This window comes from Otolemur garnettii, unplaced genomic scaffold (genome assembly GCF_000181295.1).
Source record: "Otolemur garnettii isolate 467f Iridium unplaced genomic scaffold, OtoGar3 scaffold00040, whole genome shotgun sequence".
Classification (NCBI taxonomy): domain Eukaryota; kingdom Metazoa; phylum Chordata; class Mammalia; order Primates; family Galagidae; genus Otolemur; species Otolemur garnettii.
In genome coordinates this window covers 7,581,840-7,602,317 of record NW_003852435.1, presented here as the reverse complement: position 1 = coordinate 7,602,317, position 20,478 = coordinate 7,581,840, and the positions used below count along the sequence as shown (strand labels likewise).

The 20,478-nt window shown below is 41.1% G+C and overlaps 1 protein-coding gene across 4 annotated transcripts in view; it reads left to right on the top strand.

Annotated features, from left to right (window-relative positions):
• Positions 1 to 225: 225 nt before the first annotated feature.
• Positions 226 to 20,478, top strand: part of DIAPH3 (diaphanous related formin 3) — a 481,355-nt gene continuing 461,102 nt past the window's right edge. For all 4 annotated transcript variants that reach the window (XM_003790158.2, XM_003790157.2, XM_003790156.2 and 1 more), the window contains exon 1: positions 226 to 616. In XM_003790158.2, coding sequence (XP_003790206.2) covers positions 278 to 616 — 339 coding nt within the window. In that variant the 5' untranslated portion in view covers positions 226 to 277. The remainder of the gene's footprint in view (positions 617 to 20,478) is intronic.

Below are 20,478 nucleotides of genomic sequence, written 5' to 3'. Positions count from 1 at the left end.
AGTCTCTCTTGCCTTTCTGTTAGGCTGTAAGCCGCTTTCCAATAAACCCAGGAAAATGACTTCCTGGTTTCTTCCCGGCGCTTCCCCAAGGCTGAGCCTACTCTACGCCCTTAAGGTGAGTTGCCTGGACCGCCAGAGGGCTTGAGTGGCGGGAAGGACAGACAGCACAGCCAATCATATTTCGGTACACCCGGAAAGGGCGTGTCTATGGCGTGTTATTGACCTGGCGGCGCGGGATTGGCGGGTCTGGGGCTGCCCGGGCGGCGGGAGTTTTCGGATGTCTTGGCTGCTGCTCAGGCTGCAGCAGTTGGGCTGGGCTGAGCAGAGGCGTGGGCGGCGGGCCCGGGAAGGCAAACCCGCTGCGAATCCCCGAGGCCCTAGCTTGTGTTTTGCTGAGTGGCCGCCTTCTTTCAGTTCCCCGGAGCTGCGGGAAAAGATGGAGCGGCACCGGCCACGGCTGCACCATCCGTTCCAAGGCTCCGCCGCCGGGGCCCCTTACCCTTCTGCCGCCTCGCTCCGCAGCTGCCGGGAAAGCAAGATGCCGCGCAAAAAGGGTCCCCACCACCCTCCTCCGCCCGGGGGCCCGGAGGAACCAGGAGAGAAACGCCCCAAGTTTGTAAGTGTCACTTGGCGCTGTGGTGGGGCGGCCCCTGCCCTTCTGAAGACCTGACTGCGGAGGGTGGGCCCACAGGTCTGAGGGATAAATTTTGTTCTGGATATCCGGAGCTGCCCGTCATCATAAATTGACAATGACAGGGTCCAATTCTATTTGGATCCCGTGACAAATGCACTGATCTTTTGTGTTGCCTAAATTTCTTAAGGCTGTTGTGAAAAGCAGTTCAAATTTATGTGTTGACGTCATTTAGGTGGACATTGCATTTTTCAAGTCGAACTTCTCTTTCTCCCTCTAGTGTTAGAGGGTATAAGACCTGTCAAAGTGAACTTCTAAGTGATAGTATTCTTTTTTTTTACTGCTTAATACTTCAGTCCAGAAAGAACTTTTTTCTTTTGAGACATAGAGTCTGGCTCTGTCGCCCCAACTAGCGTGCGGTGGCATTATCCTAGCTCACTGCAACCTCAATCTCTTGAGCCCAAGAGAACCTCCTGCCTCAGCCTCACAAATAGCTAGAACTACAGTTGGCGAGCACCAACATTTCTAAGTTTTCTAGTTTAGGTGGAGAGGGGTTTATCTCTGGCTCAGACTGGTCTCAAACTCCTGACCTAAAGCAGTCCTCCCACCTTGGCCTCCCAGAGTGCTAGAATTAACAGACATGAGCCGCGCGCTGGTTAAGTAAGAACTTTAAAAGCAAATTTAAGAAACTTTTAGGGCCAATATATTTTTCCAAGTTGAAACAGCTTATTTTAAAACTTGGCGGGCTGTGTGGTCACTGCTAAAGAATGTTGTGTTTAATTTGGAAAGAAGTCTGCATATTTGAAACTTGTTATTCTGGTGTGCTTTTCTTACTCACCATAACACTCAAGGAAAGTGTCATGATTAGCACCTTGTTAAGCCTTACTGTTGATATCAAGTGAAAGAATAGGCAGTAATGATTGCCTTATTTGTTATATGTGTGTGTGTGTGTAAATAAGTCATATAGAAGGTTTGATATATTTGGAGTGAGTCCAACAGAATTGAAATTTAGTATGGACCCCTCCATTTTATTTATGAATATGGAAAAAACTTTTTAAGTGATACACACACACACACACACACACAGCGGCCAGAACGTTCATATATAATTTTAAATTGCACACGAACTTTATGGTCACCCTATATGTATGTATGTGTGTGTGTGTTTGTGTGTGTGGTGTGTGTATATATATATATATATCTCAACATTGTCTTCTGTGAACAAGTAAAAATTATGAGGAATTTAGGTTGTGATTTATAGATTAAGAGAATCCTGGTTTGTAAATCATTTGCTAAGTATAACATTTAGTTAAAAATAATTGTTGAATGAAACTGAGAGCAGAGCTAAGAGAGATTTTGGTATCAGAATACTGAAAATGAGGAACAGCATGGATTAATAATTAAGTATCAAAATGGGGATAGGAATAGTGACATTTTGCAGAAGGATTAAATATGGACTTGATGATTGTTATCTTGACAGATCTGAAGAATGAATGGATAGAGTTAATTTGGCGATAAAAGATTCTTCCTAATGTGAGAAGAATCCATAGGGGCTATGACTTTTCTTCCTTTTATGGTCTACACTCTGGGTTAACAATCTCATTCCATTTTATCTTAACTCCTGTGCTGTGATTTTCTGTGACTCATTCTCAGGAGGGAGGTCATGAAAACAGGACCTAAACTAAATTAGTATTTTGGTTTAGTTTCATTGAGGATATGTCAGGTGATTCAATTTCTAGTCTCTGGGCTAGTTTTCATTCTTACATAGGCCGTATTGACCACCTCCACATGATATTTATTAAAAGGGTTATTGTAAAGATGAAATGACATGAAAAATAATACCTTTAAACTCTAAAGCTAATAAACACATCTAAAATACGATAGTTTGGGTAGCGAATCTCATCTGAATCATGACTTTGAAATTATTTTAGGAGTAACTTGGATTCTTGGTAGTCTTTGAAAATAATTTAGATTCTTGCTTACATGGTAATTTCTTCACATATATCTTCCATTTCACTCATTCTGTCATCAGCTATATCTAACCTGCTATTTAACTTTTTCTGAATATTGGATTTTAGCAGTTATTTTTTATTTTAGTAAGTTCTGCTTGCTTCAGATCTACCTGAACATTCTTGACAGGCCCTTGTTTCTTAATCATTTCTTTCTTTTGACGTTTCCTATGTGGCTATGCTGCTGCTTCTTATTTTTTGAGACGAGGTCTTGCTTTGTTGCCTAGGGAATGTAGTGGCTTGATCATAGCTCACTGTAACCTCTAATTACAATCAATCCTCGTGCCTTAGCCTACCAAGTAGCTAGGACTAAAGGTGTATGCCTGCATGCCTGGCTAATTAAAAAAAAATTCTGATAGAGTTAGGGTCTTGCTGTTTTGCCCTGACTAGTCTTGAACTCTTGGCCTCAAGCAATCTTCATGCCTTTGCCTTTCAAAATATTGAGATTACAGGTGTGAGCTGCTGTGTTCAACCTGTTCTTATGCTTTATTTGACAGTTCTGGTATATGCAACTTTTGGACTGTCAACATTGACTCAGATTCTCTTCCCTGTGCTTGTTAATCTTTGTAATCATTGCTTTATCTTAACCTACAGGATTCTGGGAGACCTAAGCTAGGAATGCTTTTTCTCTGGAGATAACTTGTGCCTGGATGTGCTGCTGATTTGACATCTCCCTTTAGAGCTGGATTCTTAAGAGGGGTTGGAGTTCCAGGCTCAGTTTTTTCTGTGTTCCTGGCTTAAGGCTCAGTATCCCAATCTGCAGGCTGCCTTATGAATAGCTCTTCTTAGTCTACTTACAGGTCCCACACTTGTTCCACTTGTTTTTGGCATGGAGAGTGGCTTTTGAGACCATTGAGGATCCCAACAGTGCTTTAACAAGTGATTATTCTGTAATTCAATCTACTGTAGTGCCACATGTCAAGTCAGTTCTTTGCATTTTCTTGATTGGGGTGAAGTAATGTTAGCCTAAATCTCTTAACGTCATCCAGTCATTTTCTGAGCTTGGAGCAGCTACTTTAGACTAAAGCAAGTAGTGTAGGTTGTTGATATAACAGGGGAAGGAATAATTTAGATGTTCAGTGTTTTGTATGCTTTTAGAAAGTTTCAAGCTGATAGTAGAGTGGTAAAGTGGTCACTTCTCTTGTAGTTTAAGGAAGCAGGAGCTGTGGGACCCACTGAAATGCTGTTTTACTTTGAGCCCTAATAAAGCAGGTGGACAAATCCTTATTTTCCACTGAATGTATTATTTTGGCCTTTCAGTCATTTGTGAATTGCATGAAAAATTTGGTAGCATAGAACCTCTCCCCATAGATAAATGTTAATAGTAGGAATTAGTCTATTGTAATTGCATGATACTTTGGTTGCATTATGAATCAACTATTTTTGGGTTGTTTGTGAACTAACCAACTTGGTTTCAGTAGAAAATATAGTAAGCAGTGAGTATTGAGATGTTGGGAATAGCTACTGTGGGATGGAATACAGCTGGATGGGGCTGATAGGACCTGGGTGGAGACGTTGTGAAGGTAATATAGAATTCAGTGAGATTTTTAAACTTGGAACCTGCTTAGGTCACACCTGCAGTACCTAGACCTGGGTCCTATTTTATCTAAAACAGAATAGTTGCCCTGTTCATTGTGAAAGATTTTCAGTGATGCCCCCTTCCCATTGCTCTTAGCAACAAACAGTGCAACTGGTGGTGGCTCCTAGATTCAGCCTGAGAGTAGGGCATGTGGCTTTTGGGAAAAATCTCCATCTCTAGGATATGGGTCAGTCCTCTGCAAGGGGGTCTGTAAGTTGGTGGTCAGCGTTGGTGGAGACATTCTTTGAATTAGGAATAGCCTTTAAACATTCTCATAGACTTTGGTGTAAATCGTGCATCTGATAGTTAATTATTTTTAACCATGTCATTGCCAGTACTCTGTTTTGGTTGTGAGAGATTTCGCACCTTGTTTATCACAATATCTACTGTGTGTGGATATTGTTAATAATAACAGTTGATCTTTATGAGTGAGCCAAGCACAGTTCTAGGTGGCTTTTTTTTTTTTTTTGTAGTTTTTGGCCGGGGCTGTGTTTGAACCTGCCACCTCTGGTATACGGGGCCGGCGCCCTACTCCTTTGAGCCACAGGTGCTGCCCGAGTTCTAGGTGTTTTTTAAATAAACTCCTTCAGTACTTACAACAGTGCATTATTGTCCAAGGATTATCTGCCATATGAGGAAACCGAGGTATCCCTAGATTAAGCTAAGGTTACACAGCTACCATTCGTTGAGGCTGGGTTTTGAATGTAGCTAAGCTGGCTCCAGAGCCTACATTCTTAATCACTCTCCTGAATTACTCTCCCATAGAGAGTTTTAGTCTTTATTACTTCTTGGGAGTTTTAATTTTATTGCTTCTTTTCTCACCCAGGAACCATTAGCAATAATTAGTGATGCCTTAATGAATACAGAATTAGTGATTTCCTCATTAAAGGCAGGTTGTGATATGGGAAGAGTTATAAGGATGGAGAATTTTTTTTTTAATTGTACAGGTAGTAGGAACTTGAGTAGAGTTGAAAGCAGAGTAGATTTGATGGTATTAAATCTACCTTGCCTGATCGCATTGGGTTTATTTGGAGACAAGTGTTTTAGGCTAAATATGGATCCTCCAAAAAGTGGTTCTCAACCTTCCTAGTGCTACGCCCTTTAATACAGTTCCCGTGGGTCATGATCCACAGGTTGAGAACTGCTACTCCAAAAGGTAGTCACTCTTTAATGCCTGGAACCTGGTTTTTTAAAAAAAAAGTGATTAGGTTAAGGATTTTAAAAAGGGGAGATTATTCTGGATTGTCACGTTGGGCCCCCAATGCAAACACATGTATCCTTATTTGACTACAGAAGAGAAGATGGTGATGTGATTATAGAGGCAGGGATTGGTGATGCAGCCCTCAGAAGCTGGAAGAGTTCAGGAACGGTTCTCCTGTAGAGCCTCCAGAGGGAAAGCAGCCTAGCCCACACCTTGATTTCCACTGAAACTGATTTGGGACTCTGGCCTCCTTTCCATTATTTGAAGCCACCAAATTTGTGGTAATTTGTTCTAGCTGCTACAGGAAACTAAGCTGGTATAGGTATGAGGTTGACCATGTTGAAAGGTTATAGGAGATCAGATTCATTTAAATCTCTCCTTGGTGGTATCACATTATTTTGGAAGGTTTGTAATTTGGAGGGATACAAGATAATCAATTTACAACCAACAATTAACAACTGGGATTACAACCAGAACCTTCCTCTTTGGTCTACTCTGTCATTTTGATAGTTGCGGAGAAAGATGAGAGAGACGAAAGAGAGGTGATGTTTGTATGTTCTTTATTTTTTTTTTTTTTAAACTTGTTCCTTCATTGAGTCCAACAGTTAAGAATTGAGACAGTGCTCTTAGTTGAAAGCTTTAGGCACCTGGGTTTTATTCATGTTAAAATTCTACTTAACACATCAGACATTATAACTTATAGAAGAAGGTGAAATCATTTTTTTCCAGGCTGCTCTTCTAAGAAATTGCTCTGAATTTCCCCAGACTTAACTTTCCTTTCTATCCCTCCTAATGAAACAGAAAATTTTTTTTTAAAAAATCATTTAAAAAAAGATTTCTTGAAAGAAACAATATATATCAAGTGGCTTTTTTTGGAGGGGGGTATGTTTAGCTGCTGAAAGTAGATAATACATTAGGTATTTAATACTCCTGGACCGCTGTAGATCTTCCAGGGTAAAAAGGGGTGGCAATTGGGATGATTATCTCAGATTTAGAGCAAGGCTTAATTGCTTTTTTCAAAGACTCATGTCTTTAATTATGAAGCAAGCAAACTGACATACATTTATTACACTGTGAAACCTTGCATCTCATCTAGTCTATCTTGTAGCAATTGCTTCTGAACAGATGTTACCTGAAACACCTTTGTGTAGTTGGTGGAATACTAAAATTTGTCATGCTTTTATTATCGTCGTCTTGTGTTGTCTTGAATTAACTCCACTTTATGGCATAACTTTATTGCTGTGTCCTAGAATCTTTATGTATTTATTACCTTATAAATTGGATTTAAAATTGGCTTTTTATATAGAATGTAAATTAACATGTGTATAACTTGTTTATGCTTGCAGAATAATATGAGAAAAAACTGCTGGGAATTACACTGATGTAATTGTCTTTAACTCAGCACATAGTAGCCTCTCAACTAGGAGTCAGATGAATGCTGAAGAATATGCTTACCTTCACACTCTTCCTTGTTTATACCAGAAACTAATTTGACTTTTACATCTATAAAATATAGATTAAACATAACCTTTTACTTCATGGGATATTAAGGATCAAAGCGTGGACTTTCTTTGAACAGGCTTTACAAAGGTAACTTTTCTCTCAGTAGCAGCAGGATGCCATCGAACTACCTTACCATTGGGAGTGATTTTTCTCAAATAGCAAATTAAGTAGTCATTATGAACATAGGGGAGAATTTAAGAGTTTACATGTGTTAAGTTTTGGTGCTTCAACATTCTACTTTGTGAAAACTGGAAGTGTTTGCCATAGATTTTATTCTTCAGAAGGCCCTCTAATAGCCTATCTTGCAGTTTTTTGTAGACGAGTCATTATGAATAACATGAGCAGTGATTTGTGGGTTTGAATCCCAGTGATGTCACTTAAAAACTATGTGAACCAAGCAATTACGTGACTCAGCTCTGTGCCTCCCTTTCCTCATGTGTAAAATGAGAGTGTTGTGAAGATTAAAAGTTAATTCGTTATGGTCCTGGGATAATAACTGGCTCATTGTTACTTCTATGTAAATATTTATAGGATTGTTGGTTTTGTTGTTATTATCATTACACAATTTTATTTCTATTTTAGCGCACTGGAACATACATTGGATATTTGAATAACTTTCTTATACTGGAAATATCTTAATTGAGCTAAGTTTTTTCCTCATGGTGCAGTAGAGGCAAGGCATGTGTGTGTCTGTGTGTGTGTGTGTGTGGCCAAGGCTGGGTTTGAACCCCCCACCTCTGGCATATGGGACTGGCGCCCTACTCCTTTGAATCACAGGTGCCCCCCAGAGGCAGAGGCATTCTATTTTCAGTTCTTTTTGGGGGGGGGCGGTGCCTCAAGCTATCCCCCTGGGTAGAGTGCCATGGCATCACACTCACAGCAACCTCCAACTCCTGGGCTCAAGCGAGTCTCCTGACTCAGCCTCCCAAGTAGCTGGGACTACAGGCACCTGCCACAACGCCTGGCCATTTTTTGGTTGCAGCCGTCATTGTTGTTTGGCGGGCGGGCTGGGGATTCGAACCTGCCACCTTAGGTGTATGTGGCTGGTGCCTTAGCCACTTGAGCCACAGGTGCCGAGCCTATTTTCAGTTTTTATCCTGGTATACTGGCTGACATTTGGGTTGATGCAGAGTTCTAACTCGATGGCTGAATGGTCAGAGCAGTTTGCTGAAGCTTTCTGAAGGGTATGTTTATTTGTAAAAGAAGGCTCATGCAACTGTGAAACTTGTATATAAATGAAACTTACAAGAAGTCTGCAAAGGTGACAACCTCAAACTTAGGAAAAAAAATTAATCATGATACTCTGATATGGACTTGAACGATAATAAAAATAATTTTACTAATATACAATATTTGCAGATATAAAACTAAGTATGAGTCTTTATGCTTATGGCTCTTTTACTACTATAAAACTAAAACAGATTTGCATATAAAATCCAAAACAAAACTATAAAACTAATAACATTCAAATTAACAACAACATTAATTTAATGTGATTGACTATGATGTTTTGCTGAAATTAAGTCTTCATTATTGGATTTAATAGTAGAACAATTTGTGTATGTTTTGCTGTTTTTCTTTCTGTCAGTTTGATTCTTAGATGGAAATGGAATTGCAGAGGCTGAGGAAGATAAGTATAGACAATGAATCTAGGTCTCATGCTGGTGGTAGAGGCCTGCCATTGAACACCACTATCTTTTTTCACAGGGTCTTAATTTGAGCCTGTGGGTGAAAAAGTGCTCTGTTATACACCCATTTATGAAAATAGCCAAATGAAAACATTTTTTAGTAAATGGCATGAAATTGTTAAGCCATAAAGGAGAAAGAGTCAAAACCAGTATTACCAATTTCAATATTCATTTTTCTCTTGACATTTAACTTTTTGTAGCTGTGGGTTCATGGTTCCCTGAATAGTGTGGTTTTGGAATTATAAACAAGCTTTTGGAACCAAATTTTCCCTGAGCAAAGGAGCTTGTGAAAACCTGTTGCTTGCTTCTCATTGGGCACCATGCTTGTCATAAAAACAAATCCAAGTGTGGAACTTGGTTTTAAAGTAAGTCATTCAGAGTGCCCAGAATATGCTTACTTTGCTTCTGATGTTTAAGATAGTCTTGAACAAATATAAGATTTAAAAAGTCATAGGGGAATGGAGAGTTTTAGAAACACCCTGCAGAACACAGTGTTAGGAACTTAGAGATAAATTAAGAAGTTAGAAGAATACTTGATCCAGGCATCGGTTTTCCACCTTAGTCTTTTGTCTGGTGATGAGTTAAAGTCGTCACTGGTGTTTATCAGTAGTGAAGGAGGTATACAGTATGCTTCAAAACACTCCTGAGGCTTTGCTTGGCTAAACAAGAAACTCATGTATTTATCATACAAAAAAGTCATAGAACATCAAATTCAATAAGTTTAAGAAATGAAATATCAAATTCCATTGACATACCCAATTTGTTCCTTCCCATGTATATTTCTCTTTGCTCTTCATTTCCTTGAGAAAGTTTGCAGGTTTTGTTTTTTTTCTTTTGATTTCAATTTTGATTGTATATGTGTTTTAGGGTTCCAATTTATATATTTCTCTTTTGCTAGAAGTAAATCTGTGAATGGAATTAATACCTATTAGCTTTCTAACCTTTCCACCTTTGGGTATTATGGCAGATCTTAAATACTGGAATGAAAGGGGCGTTAACTAGAATTTAATGCAGGTGTCCTCAAACTATGGCCCCTGGGCCACATGCGGCCTGCCGAGGACATTTATCCAGCCTGCCGGGTGTTTTTGCCACCGCTGCCTGTCCTGCTTAGCAGCTGACTCATCCCGGGGCCTGCAGTCCGGCCCTCCAATGGTCTGGGGGACAGTGAACTGGCCCCCTGTTTAAAAAGTTTGAGGACCCCTGATTTAATGTGTCACATAAGGGCGTTTAGTGTATGAGGGACTAGAGATGTACTGAAGTAGCTGAGGTCCAAGTCACACCTTCACAAATTAAAGATAGCCAGAAACCTGCTCAGAGGATCATACCTCTCTTCAAGGAGTTAATGGTGTGGCAATTCTTGAAGCCTTTGGTAAGATACACGGATTAATTGTGAGACCCATAATATTGCGTTTATTTGGTTAATTTTATTATGAAGTATCTTTCCAGGATGTGAGGATTTTATCCTATAATTCCTGCATTTTCCCACTATTTATTTGGACATTGGAAGATAAAACTTTGTAACATTAAGTTTTTAAAAGATTCGCAAATTGGTGACGTTAAGTATGGACTTTACTATAGAATTAAACTGTTTTTGTTTATTAAAACCTTTGCTAGAATTCATTTCATAATGACAATTACAATTCTTTTTTTTATGAAAAATTTGACAGCCTGAGAAATGAACAGGAGAAATGGAATGCTGTAATCTGCATTCAGAGATTTAATATGGCAGTTTCGTTTCTTTATGAAAGGTGATGGTCCCCAGTGAAAACCATATTCTAACTAAGTTTACTTTTCTGAGGGCATTATTTTGCTCTTACTGAAAAGTTTTATGATATCTTGAATCTACTGTTAGTTTATGCATGCATGTGTAAGTTTTTTGAAGTTACTTTGTGGTGCCTGGTATACATGTGTGTAGACTCCTATTTACAGGAGGAATCTGAATGCTTGGCTAATTGAAAATCTATGCAAATTACTCTTATAACCTTATACTGCTTGGTTCATTAGTCCATTCATGATTAATCTGTTTAAATGTTATTGATATGCCCTGAGAGTTCATTTCTTTTCATAAAGGATCCCAGTAGGGGTGGACAAGGCCATGTGAAGACTACCAGGGACACATCTGGGTCATAGGAGAACGTGGGCATGGCAATGAGGCTTAAGAACCCTGCCTCCCAGCCGTGATGAGAAAGGGTTGGGCTGGATTCACATAGGGCAGAATATCCCTGGGCAGATTAATCAACCGATGAGCCTCCTTTTTCCTACCTATAAAATAGAAATAATGAATATCTATGCTTTTCCATTGTTGGGAGCATTAGTTAAGCTACAATAGCTTAGGCATAGTGCCTAGCAGGTAATATGTGACAGGTAGTATTACAAGTTTTATTCTTTTTGAGACTCTGAAGTAGGGGAGGTCCCATCACTACAGTGTTAAGCTCTCAGGTGGTGACAGCATTTTGACCTTTTTTCTTCTACTTCCTACCTCCCTCTTTCCTCATTGCTTCCTTCCTTCTGGACACTGGGGTTGTGTCCAGGGGCCCTGCCTGTCTTGAAGTGGGTCACATAACAAGAGGTTTTGTTCTTGGGCATTTTCTCTCCCTTTCTATGTCATCTAGTCTTCTAGATTCTCCTTCTCTGCCAACATTTGCTCTGTCCTAAACTCACACTGCACAAAAGTAACCCTGGAGCTCCCTTTGAGCCCGGATGCTCTCGCCCTCTTTGCCTTCTGAACCTTTGCGCTCCTTGTCTGATCATCTCAGCTTTCCGAGTCTCGAGCAAGCTGGCAGGTTTCTCTGTGGCTTACCTGACGCTGCGTCCTGGTGAAAGCCTTTCTCAGCTGTCTGAACTGATACCCAGACAGCAGGTGTCTCTGTTCCCAGTGCAGCTCAAAATCATCATCTCAATAACTACAGTCATTCAGCTCTTACTGATACAGGCGGCTAGGCGCTATTTTAATCACTTATTCCTCACACATTGCTTTGAAGTAGGTACTCTCCTGCTTGTGCACATGATGGAACTGAGCCAGAGAGGTCAGGGAATTTTCCTGAGGTGCCGCAGCTGGGAATGGGGCAGGGTGGATTTGAACACAGACTGTCTGACTCTAGAGTCCTGACCTTTAACTAGCACGTTGGTTACCTCCTTTTTAATTTCTTTCCACATTTATGCTAAACCTGTATCGTTCTCTTTACCTCATCTGTGGCCCTGATTCTTTTTTGTTGTAAATAGTTTTTTAAATTCAAAAACTAATACTTGCACCTCTTAGAAAGCCCAACAGTGGAAGAGTATAAGGTGAAATGGCCTAAGCCTCCCTTTTATCCCAACCTCCAGTTAAGGTCTCTGTTTCAGCCCTTCTTCTCACAGAAGCAATGATGACACTTTTTTCACCACATGAGAACATACTACCGCATTTACTTAATAGATCTTAAGAGATGGTTACCCTGACTTTCAGCATTCACCTTCAAACCTTTCCTGAGAGAAAGGCTATTTTGCTGGAACTTGCTGCAATCATGTCTCTGTAGCCATTTTTCATTCTCCTCCGCTATCTACAGAGGCGTATCTCTTTTCCTGCTCAAGGTTAATCCCTTCCCCTGTGTTTGTGACCCAGCCCCATTCCATCAGGGATGTTTCATTCTACAGGCGTGTCCCACAAGAATGCTTCCATGTTTTCCACTGTAACAGTAAAAGCAGAAGGAGAACCAAACCACCCTCCTTTCAGCTTTCCCGGGACCCTTTGTCCCTCTGAATATCACGCTCTGCTTCCTTCCCTTTGAGCTACTTTCCATGAATTAGTTATTTTCATTTATTCAGTAAATATTTCAATCCCCTTTATACCAATTACAGTACAAGTGGATATAATCTGGCATTTACTCTGGTATGGGGAAAGTGGGAAGCCCCTGTCATGGGATCTTTAAGAGCTCAGCCTCTGGATTTGACTTGCCTAGGCTTAAATCCTGGTTTCCGCTGTTCGATAGTTGTGTGACCTTGAAGAATTCTTTTTTTTTTTTTAATTTTAATCTGGGAAGTGGGAACAATAGGAGCTATATTACAGGTTAGATGGGATGATTCAATGTGTTATAATAAAGGTTAACACCTAAGTACAGGTGACTCCCAGATTATAGGTGAGATATATTCCTGAGAACATTTTTAGTTTGGGTTGCTGTGTAACTTGGATCCTTGATGAGTAGCACATATATGGTAATAATAACTATTATAATGTCTCATGTGGTAATAATAACAGTGTAATGCTGTAATGACAGTAATAAAAATAATGTTACTCCTGTATCTAATAACAAGTTACAGAAATGATTATGCTCTTTTTTTTTTTTTTTTGAGACAGAGTCTTACTTTGTCACCCTCCATAGAGTGCTGTGGTGTCATAGCTCACAGAAACCTCAAACTCTTGGGCTCAAGCAATTCTCTTGCCTCAGTCTCCTAAGTAGCTGGGACTACAGGCTCCTGCCAGAACACCCAGCTATTTTTTTGGTATCAGTTGTCATTGTTGTTTGGCAGGTCCAGGCCGGGCTTGAACTCCCAGCTTTGGTGTATGTGGCTGGTGCCCTACTCACTGAGCTACGGGTGCTGAGCCTGATGATGCTCTTTATTTTAATTCGAACAAACAAGAGAAAAACACATTTATACAAAAAACTTGACATAAGAGACAGGAGAAATTTCAAAAAGAACATGAAAGGTTAGCGCTCACGTAATGTTGCATCAATGTCTTGCTTCCTGGAAGGGGCATTTTTGAGGCAGGAAGGTAGGCTGACATTAATTGAAAGGTGATGATGGAGATGGTGCTGGAGAATCAGGATTTCATTCTGTTGCTGGAGGAAGGGAGCTCACCACTGAAGTCAGTTTCCTGAGAAAGGCACTGGGGTTTTCTGCAGCACCCTTTTCTTTTTCATCATAAATGGCCTTGTAGCAGCTGATATGCTCACTAAATGCACAGTAAGCCTCTGAAACTGCTCCATGTTAGGATCTTGCTTCTCAAGCCCAGCAAATCCTGCTGAAATGAGACAAAAGGCTTCAGTTAATTCTTTTGTTGTAAACTTACTTGGCTCTGGGTCTTCTGATTCTTCACATTTTTGTGTTTCTCTCAGCTGCTTCTCTGTCTCCATAAAGGTCATTCATTCATTCATTGTGTTAATATTGTCATTCACCTGGTTCTTAGTGTGCAAGCAGTGTTTTTTACAAGCTAGATGGCTTGTCAGGGAAGCTTTCCCCCACTGTTGGTTTGGTTCTTCCCATTGTCCTCCAGGCAATGCTGATATCCATCTGGACCCTGAGGACTTCCTAGTACCCTTAAGTAGCTCTCCTGGAATGTTTAGACCAGGAGCTATTGTAGCACTCATCTCCCTGTACTGTACCTTCAAGACTGAAGTTTCTGTTAGCCTTACTAGACTGGTAAGTGCATGGAGGAGAAATGGGGGAGGCTGAGAAGGAATTTTTCTTATTTGAGTCTCTACTTCCAAATAGGTACCAAATAGGCTGTTGAACAAATTTACCTTTTTTGTTCCAATCTCTTACACTTTCAGAACCTTGGTTCATTCTTCAAAGATGGCTACATTTTCCCAATGACTGCTTTTTTCTGTGCAAATAGAAATTTGCACATGTTGAGGACACGTGGTGAGAATTTCCTTGTTGTGCTCTAGCTGCATTTTTCCCCCTAGTTTCCTTCAGCCAGTAGGCACTGGTCTACATTCATGTTCAAAGGGACTGCGTGTGGCACTTGGAGGCTTCCCCTGTCTATTTCCTGTAGACTGCCTTCCGATAGCATGATGATTTATCCCTTTCAGATAACATGGACATATTATACTGGCAAAGATAATGCACCCTTATAACCTCCGGAGCTACCTTCAATGATATGTTTAGGAGCAAAACAACATCAGTGATGACAGAAACAAGCCCAGGAGAATTATCTTCCTATCTCTGCAAGATCTGTGCTCCTTAGTAATTTGCAGTAGTTGTTAGGTTCCCTGGGTGCTTTCTTATACATATGGCTATCAGGAGCTGACGTCTTAAAACTATTGTTGACTTGTTTTATTACTGTGCTTGAATGATCTGATAATCAACATAAAATTATTATGATACCCTTGCCTTCCCCCCACCCCCCCTTTCTTCTTCTCCTCTCCTCCTATCCAGTCTTGTCCTGTCCTGTCCTGTCCTGTCCTATCGTATTCTATCTATTGTCTTGCTCTGTGCCCGGCTGTAGTGTAGAGGCCTTATCATAGCTCACTGCAACCTTGAACTCCTGGGCTCAAATAATTTTCCTGTCTGAGCCTCCTGAGTTGTTGGGACTATAGAGGCATGCCCCTCTGCCTGGCTAACTTTTTTACTTTTTTTTTTTTTTTTTTTTTGAGACAGAGCCTCAAGCTGTCCCCCTGGGTAGAGTGCCGTGGCATTACAGCTCACAGCAACCTCCAACTCCTGGGCTCAAGCGAGTCTCCTGCCTCCGCCTTCCAAGTAGCTGGGACCACAGGCGCCCGCCACAACGCCCAGCTATTTTTTGGTTGCAGCTGTCATTGTTGTTTTGGCGGGTCCGGGCTGGGGATTCGAACCCACCACCTTAGGTGTACGTGGCTGGCGCCTTAGCCGGTTGAGCTATATGCGCCGAGCCAGCTTTTTTACTTTTTTATAGAGACAGGGTCTCACTCTCGCTCAGGCTGTTTCTGAACTCCTGGTCTTAAGCTGTTCTCCTGCCTCAGTTTCTTAGAATGCTAGGATTATAGGTATGAGCCACTACACAGGGCCCTATTATTGTACCTTTAAAAGTCCTAAACAGATACGCATGGATTGTCACTAGAGTGTAATTTGGTGTTGGGAGTTTGCCAAAGACAGGCTGCAGTTGCTTGAGCATGGGGCTTGATTACAGAAATTGGTGTGTTTATGACCAAACTGGTAATGTAGAATGTTATGTGTTGGAATTTTACTATTGTTTTTTATAATTTGTTGTATCTTTAACTTTTTTTAAAATTTCAGATTAATATGGGGTACAGATGATTAGGTTCCGTTATTTACGTTTGTTAGGTGGAGTCCAAGGTATGTTGTGTCCCTGACCCAGGAGGGTGCCATATAACCTTTCATTGTGCCTGTTAGGTGAGAACACACCAGTCCCCCTCCCTCTCCCCCTCCCTCTTCCCCTCTCCCTCTACTTAAATTTAATTGTGCTTTTCTCTTCTGTGGGTATTTGTTCATTTACTGATTTTATATTAGAATCTAGTACATTGGATACTTGCCTTTCCATTAAGTAGATAGAATTAAGTATTCATCTCCATCCAGATTAATACAAAAGATGTAAAGTCTCCCATCTTTTTGATGGCTGAATAGTATTCCACGGCATACATATACCACAGTTTATTAATCCATTCCTGGCTTGATGGCACTTGGGTTGATTCCACATCTTGGCAACTGTAAATTGAGCTGTGATAAACAATCTAAATGTATATGTTCTTATGTTCAAATGGTTTTTTTTTTGTTGTTGTTGTTCTGGGTAGATACCTAGTAATGGGATTACAGGATCAAATGGAAGGTCTACTTTTAGTTCTTAGAGGATTCTCTATACTTCTTTCCAAAGATGCTATATTCGTTTGCAATCCCAGCAACAGTGTAAAAGTGTTTCCTTTTCTCTACACCCTCAGAATTTCACCGTGTTGTCATGTTACACAGCACAAGTTGGTACAGTATTAGGCTGCTCTATGTCTAGTCCCATTCTTGGATTTATCTTGAAATTTTCAGAGAGAATGGGGACCGAAGACCCCATTCTTGGCAAGGGAAAACACCCCCAGAAAAGGGGAAAAACAGAGAAATAAAGCTGAGCAAGGTGGCATGAAAACAATTCAGCTAACTTTTAAAATAACAGTTGAATTACTTGTCTGGGCAGTTTCTGCTTTTACTGGAAGCCTGGCATGTAAGGGGTACAGCTTACAAACACCCCTGGTGGGTCTGTAAGCACTCTGAAGAACAATGGCTATAGCAGAAGCTGACTACAAGGGCTGGGAAGGAACATTAATCAGGCCGACCCCTGCCCCAGTCAATAGTCTACAGCCTTCCAGAAGCAAATACAGATTGTGGGGATTTGTATATTGGCCAGGGCAGAGATACAGGGAACAGCTCGAGCCCTGACATATGGGCAGGAGGGCACTGCGTCTGTTCTACAGAGAAACTAGAGGGGTCTAACCTTCTCCAATGGATCCGTGTGCGTGATCACAAACAGGAGGCTGCCACCATACAAGGCTCAGGTTCTGGATTTCTCAAGGCTGCCCAAACCCGTAAAGTTATTGATCATAGATAACATAAGAACTAACATGCTTACTCGTAGAAACTGCTGACATTTTTGTTCCCTTGCTCAGCTTACCCCCTTGGCTCAATAAGAAAACAGTCTTCAGTAAAAGCTGGGTGGAACAAGCACTCAGGGCCACTTGCTGAAGCCCCACAAGCTAGCAGGGGACCACTACCCACTCTTTAAAACTCCATTCTGTGTGTTTAGTCCCTTTATCTCCCACTGCTTGTACTTTCATTTTTCCCAGGTAGTGCACCATTTCCACAGGTCTTGAAGGACCCTGCCCCCAGGGTAGGATCCTGACAAAATTTCCCAAATTCCTTGGGATGACATGTGCAAAGAAAAGCATTAAGGTGAGGAACACATGTTTTTCACTATGTTTAGCTCTGGCAGGAATAATTACTAATGTTATATTATTTTTGGAATAACCAATAAGGGAAAACAGATGACTCAGCTCATTTACTTTTTTCTTTAGAACCTTTTGGATTATAAACTCTAGCAGGGCAGGTGCCATGCTTTATAGGTCTTTGTGTCCCAGCCTTATCCTACCAGCTTGCCAGCTTCGATGCTCAGTGACTACATTCAGCTTGATTAGTAGTTTTAAAAGAAATGTAAAATGTAGCCCACATATTGTGTATAGTACTGGAGCTGCATGTAAAAGTTGAAATTGTGTTCTTTTTCTGTTTTTTTCAAGTGTTAATTTTGTAAATATGTAATTATCTTTTAACTCTTTTTAAGTGATAAAACAATTTAGAGGATAGTAATCAAATTATGCAAGAAAACTTAGTGGCCATTCAGTTATTAAAAAAAAGTTCAAACTTTATTAATTTTCTTTAATTAGCTGTTGTGTAATTTATTTCCCACTGGGAATTTTTTGAGTGGCTTGTAGGAGTGTGAATAGTTTTGGCTTATGTTTTAGTCTGAATTGAGAGGGCATGGTTTAAAGTAGGAGTCCTCAAACTTTTTAAACAGGGGGCCAGTTCACTGTCCCTCAGACCATTGGAGGGCTGGACTGTGGGCCCCAGGATGAGTCGGCTGCTAAAGCAGGACAGACAGTGGCGGCAAAACCACCTGGCAGGCCGGATAAATGTCCTTGGTGGGCTGCATGTGGCCTGCGGGCCGTAGTTTGAAGACGCCTGGTTTAAAGGCTTGTGGTATGTATGACACTTTAAAAATTTATAAATGAGAAATAAGAGACTGTTCAAAGCTGGTCGTGGTGGTGCATGTCTACAGACATAACTACTTAAGAGGTTGAGGCAAGAGTGTCACATGAGCCCAGGGAGTCCAGCTGTCTCTGAAAAGAAATAGAAACAACTATTTATTACATTTCTGTTATGTGCTTGGAAACAAGATTAAAAAAACAAAGGTGGGGCTCGGCGCCTGTGGCTCAAGTGGCTAAGGTGCCAGCTACATACACCTCAGCTGGTGGGTTCAAATCCAGCCCAGCCCATCAAACAACAATGATGGCTACAACTAAAAAATAGCGGGGCGTTGTAGCCGGTGCCTGTAGTCCCAGCTACTTGGGAAGCGGAGGCAGGAGAATGGCTTGAGCCCAGGAGTTGGAGGTTGCTATGAGCTATGATGCCATAGTGTTCTACCCCGGGTGACAGCTTGAGGCTCTGTCTCAAATAAAAAAAAAAAAAAATGTGGAAACTCCCTAGCAAGCCATGTGTTAGTGTTAGACAATTTACAAAAATTCCAATCCCCTTACCCCTATCCATTCTCATTTCTCTGCAGTTTTAAGGTCTGACTTTGTAGTCAGTGCTGTTACCACATAGTCATCATCCAATTGGAATTATGCTCATCTTTCTTTTAAGATTTCATTTTTGAATTTCTTTGTCCTATAAATAATTCAGAAATGGCTTCATTTCCACTGTATGTTTTTCTCCCTAGATTTGATAACAGAGGCTGTCCCATAATACTACTAGAGATTGAGGGATAGGAAGGATAATGTGCCTGGTTTTGGGGTCAGAATGACCAAGGTTCCATTCCCAGCCTGGGTACCCATCGACTTTTCCTTGCCACTCAATCTCTGATCTCTAAGAGGGGGATAAAATCTCATTAATAGGATTGTTGGGTGTATTGGTAGTTGTGAAGTGCCCAGTAAGTGGTGGTAGTAATGATGATAAAGTGGGCTATGTTGAATGGCTACCAGGGACCCCTTTTGCAGTCTGGGTACTGTCTCAGTCAAGGCCCATTTAGCTTAAAGGAATAGATCTTTATAAAATAGTTTAAGTCTGAAAGAAGAAATTGTAACGACATGGGTAGTTCCTGGAATCAAGAACACTAAGTGTAGCTGGCCCTCACGAGGGACTGAAACCAAGCCCTGAAAACTGGCAGGTTCTCTCATTCTCTCTCTCTGTGGGGCCGTACGGTGCCGTTTTGCTTCCCTGTAGGCTCTGGTATCTCCGCAGAGTGCGACTTCTACTGCTTTGACTTTTACACAGGCGAGTCTAGAGCCCTGCAATTCCAGATATGCACATAAGCCCTTGGTCAGAGGTTGCGAATCTTCCTGAAACAGGCGGGATTTGAAAGGTGATTAGGAGGACAGATAGGATAACTGAGGCCCTGTGAACACAGGAACTGAGAGAGAAGATCCTGGAGGAGTGTTGCAGCCAAGGGGCAGACAAGAAATAGAACCATGGTAGGTCAGTTTAATGTGGGGATCACTTAACACAAGTATTAGAAGGGAAAGGGTGAGTTGGAGAGACTGCAGTAACCTGGAGATGAGGAGTGTGGGAAGAAGAGGCGCCCGTGATCACAGGAGCTAGAGGAGTGGCAGCGTGAGGCGGGTGCTGGTGAGGGTGCCTGTGGCTGGGGCTCAGGTATGTGTATCTGCGGAGCACAATACTAGCTTCGTGCAGACCTCTGAGGCAGACCCCTCAGGCTGATGATCAGACTTCTGATGGGTCCTCAGGGTTATGTTTAAACAGCTGTAAATAAGGTCCCCCCCCACCTTTTCTCCAAACATGCCTGACTTTGGCTAAAAAATGCTTTTATTGGCTTTACAGTGTTTTGGGAAGTATTTCTAATACCTTCCATAAATGACTCCTGGCCACATAACTAGACAAGCCACTTAAAGATCCCTGAAGTAAATGAGTATTTGAGGACATACCTCCCCCTTCCCCAGATACCTTATATAATGTGCTGATTTAACTATAATTCACTGCGGAAGTTGATTGTTTAGAATGTTTTTTAGACTTACAACATATTTGTGATTATTCAGAATAAAGCCCACATCCTTAAAATGTTGAATGATTGGGACCACTCTGGCTCCTCTTCCTTCCCTCTGACTTCAGCCTTCCTTGTTTCTTGAACATCAGACGCACTTCTCCTGACAGCTTTGTTCTGCTTTTTCTTTCTGTCCGAAACACTTGCTCCATTTGCATAGATGCCTTTTTAGCCAACTTGCAGCTTTTTGCTCAAACACTATTTTCTCCATGAGGCCTATGCCTACCCCAATTTTCCATATTTAAAACTGCAACTTGCAAACCCTTCTGCCCTGCATCTCAAGCCCTTCTTGGCCTAACTACTTTTTTCTTTCTTTTCTTTATTATTTCCCTTCTTTCTTTCCTTCCTTCCCTTACTTTTTTTT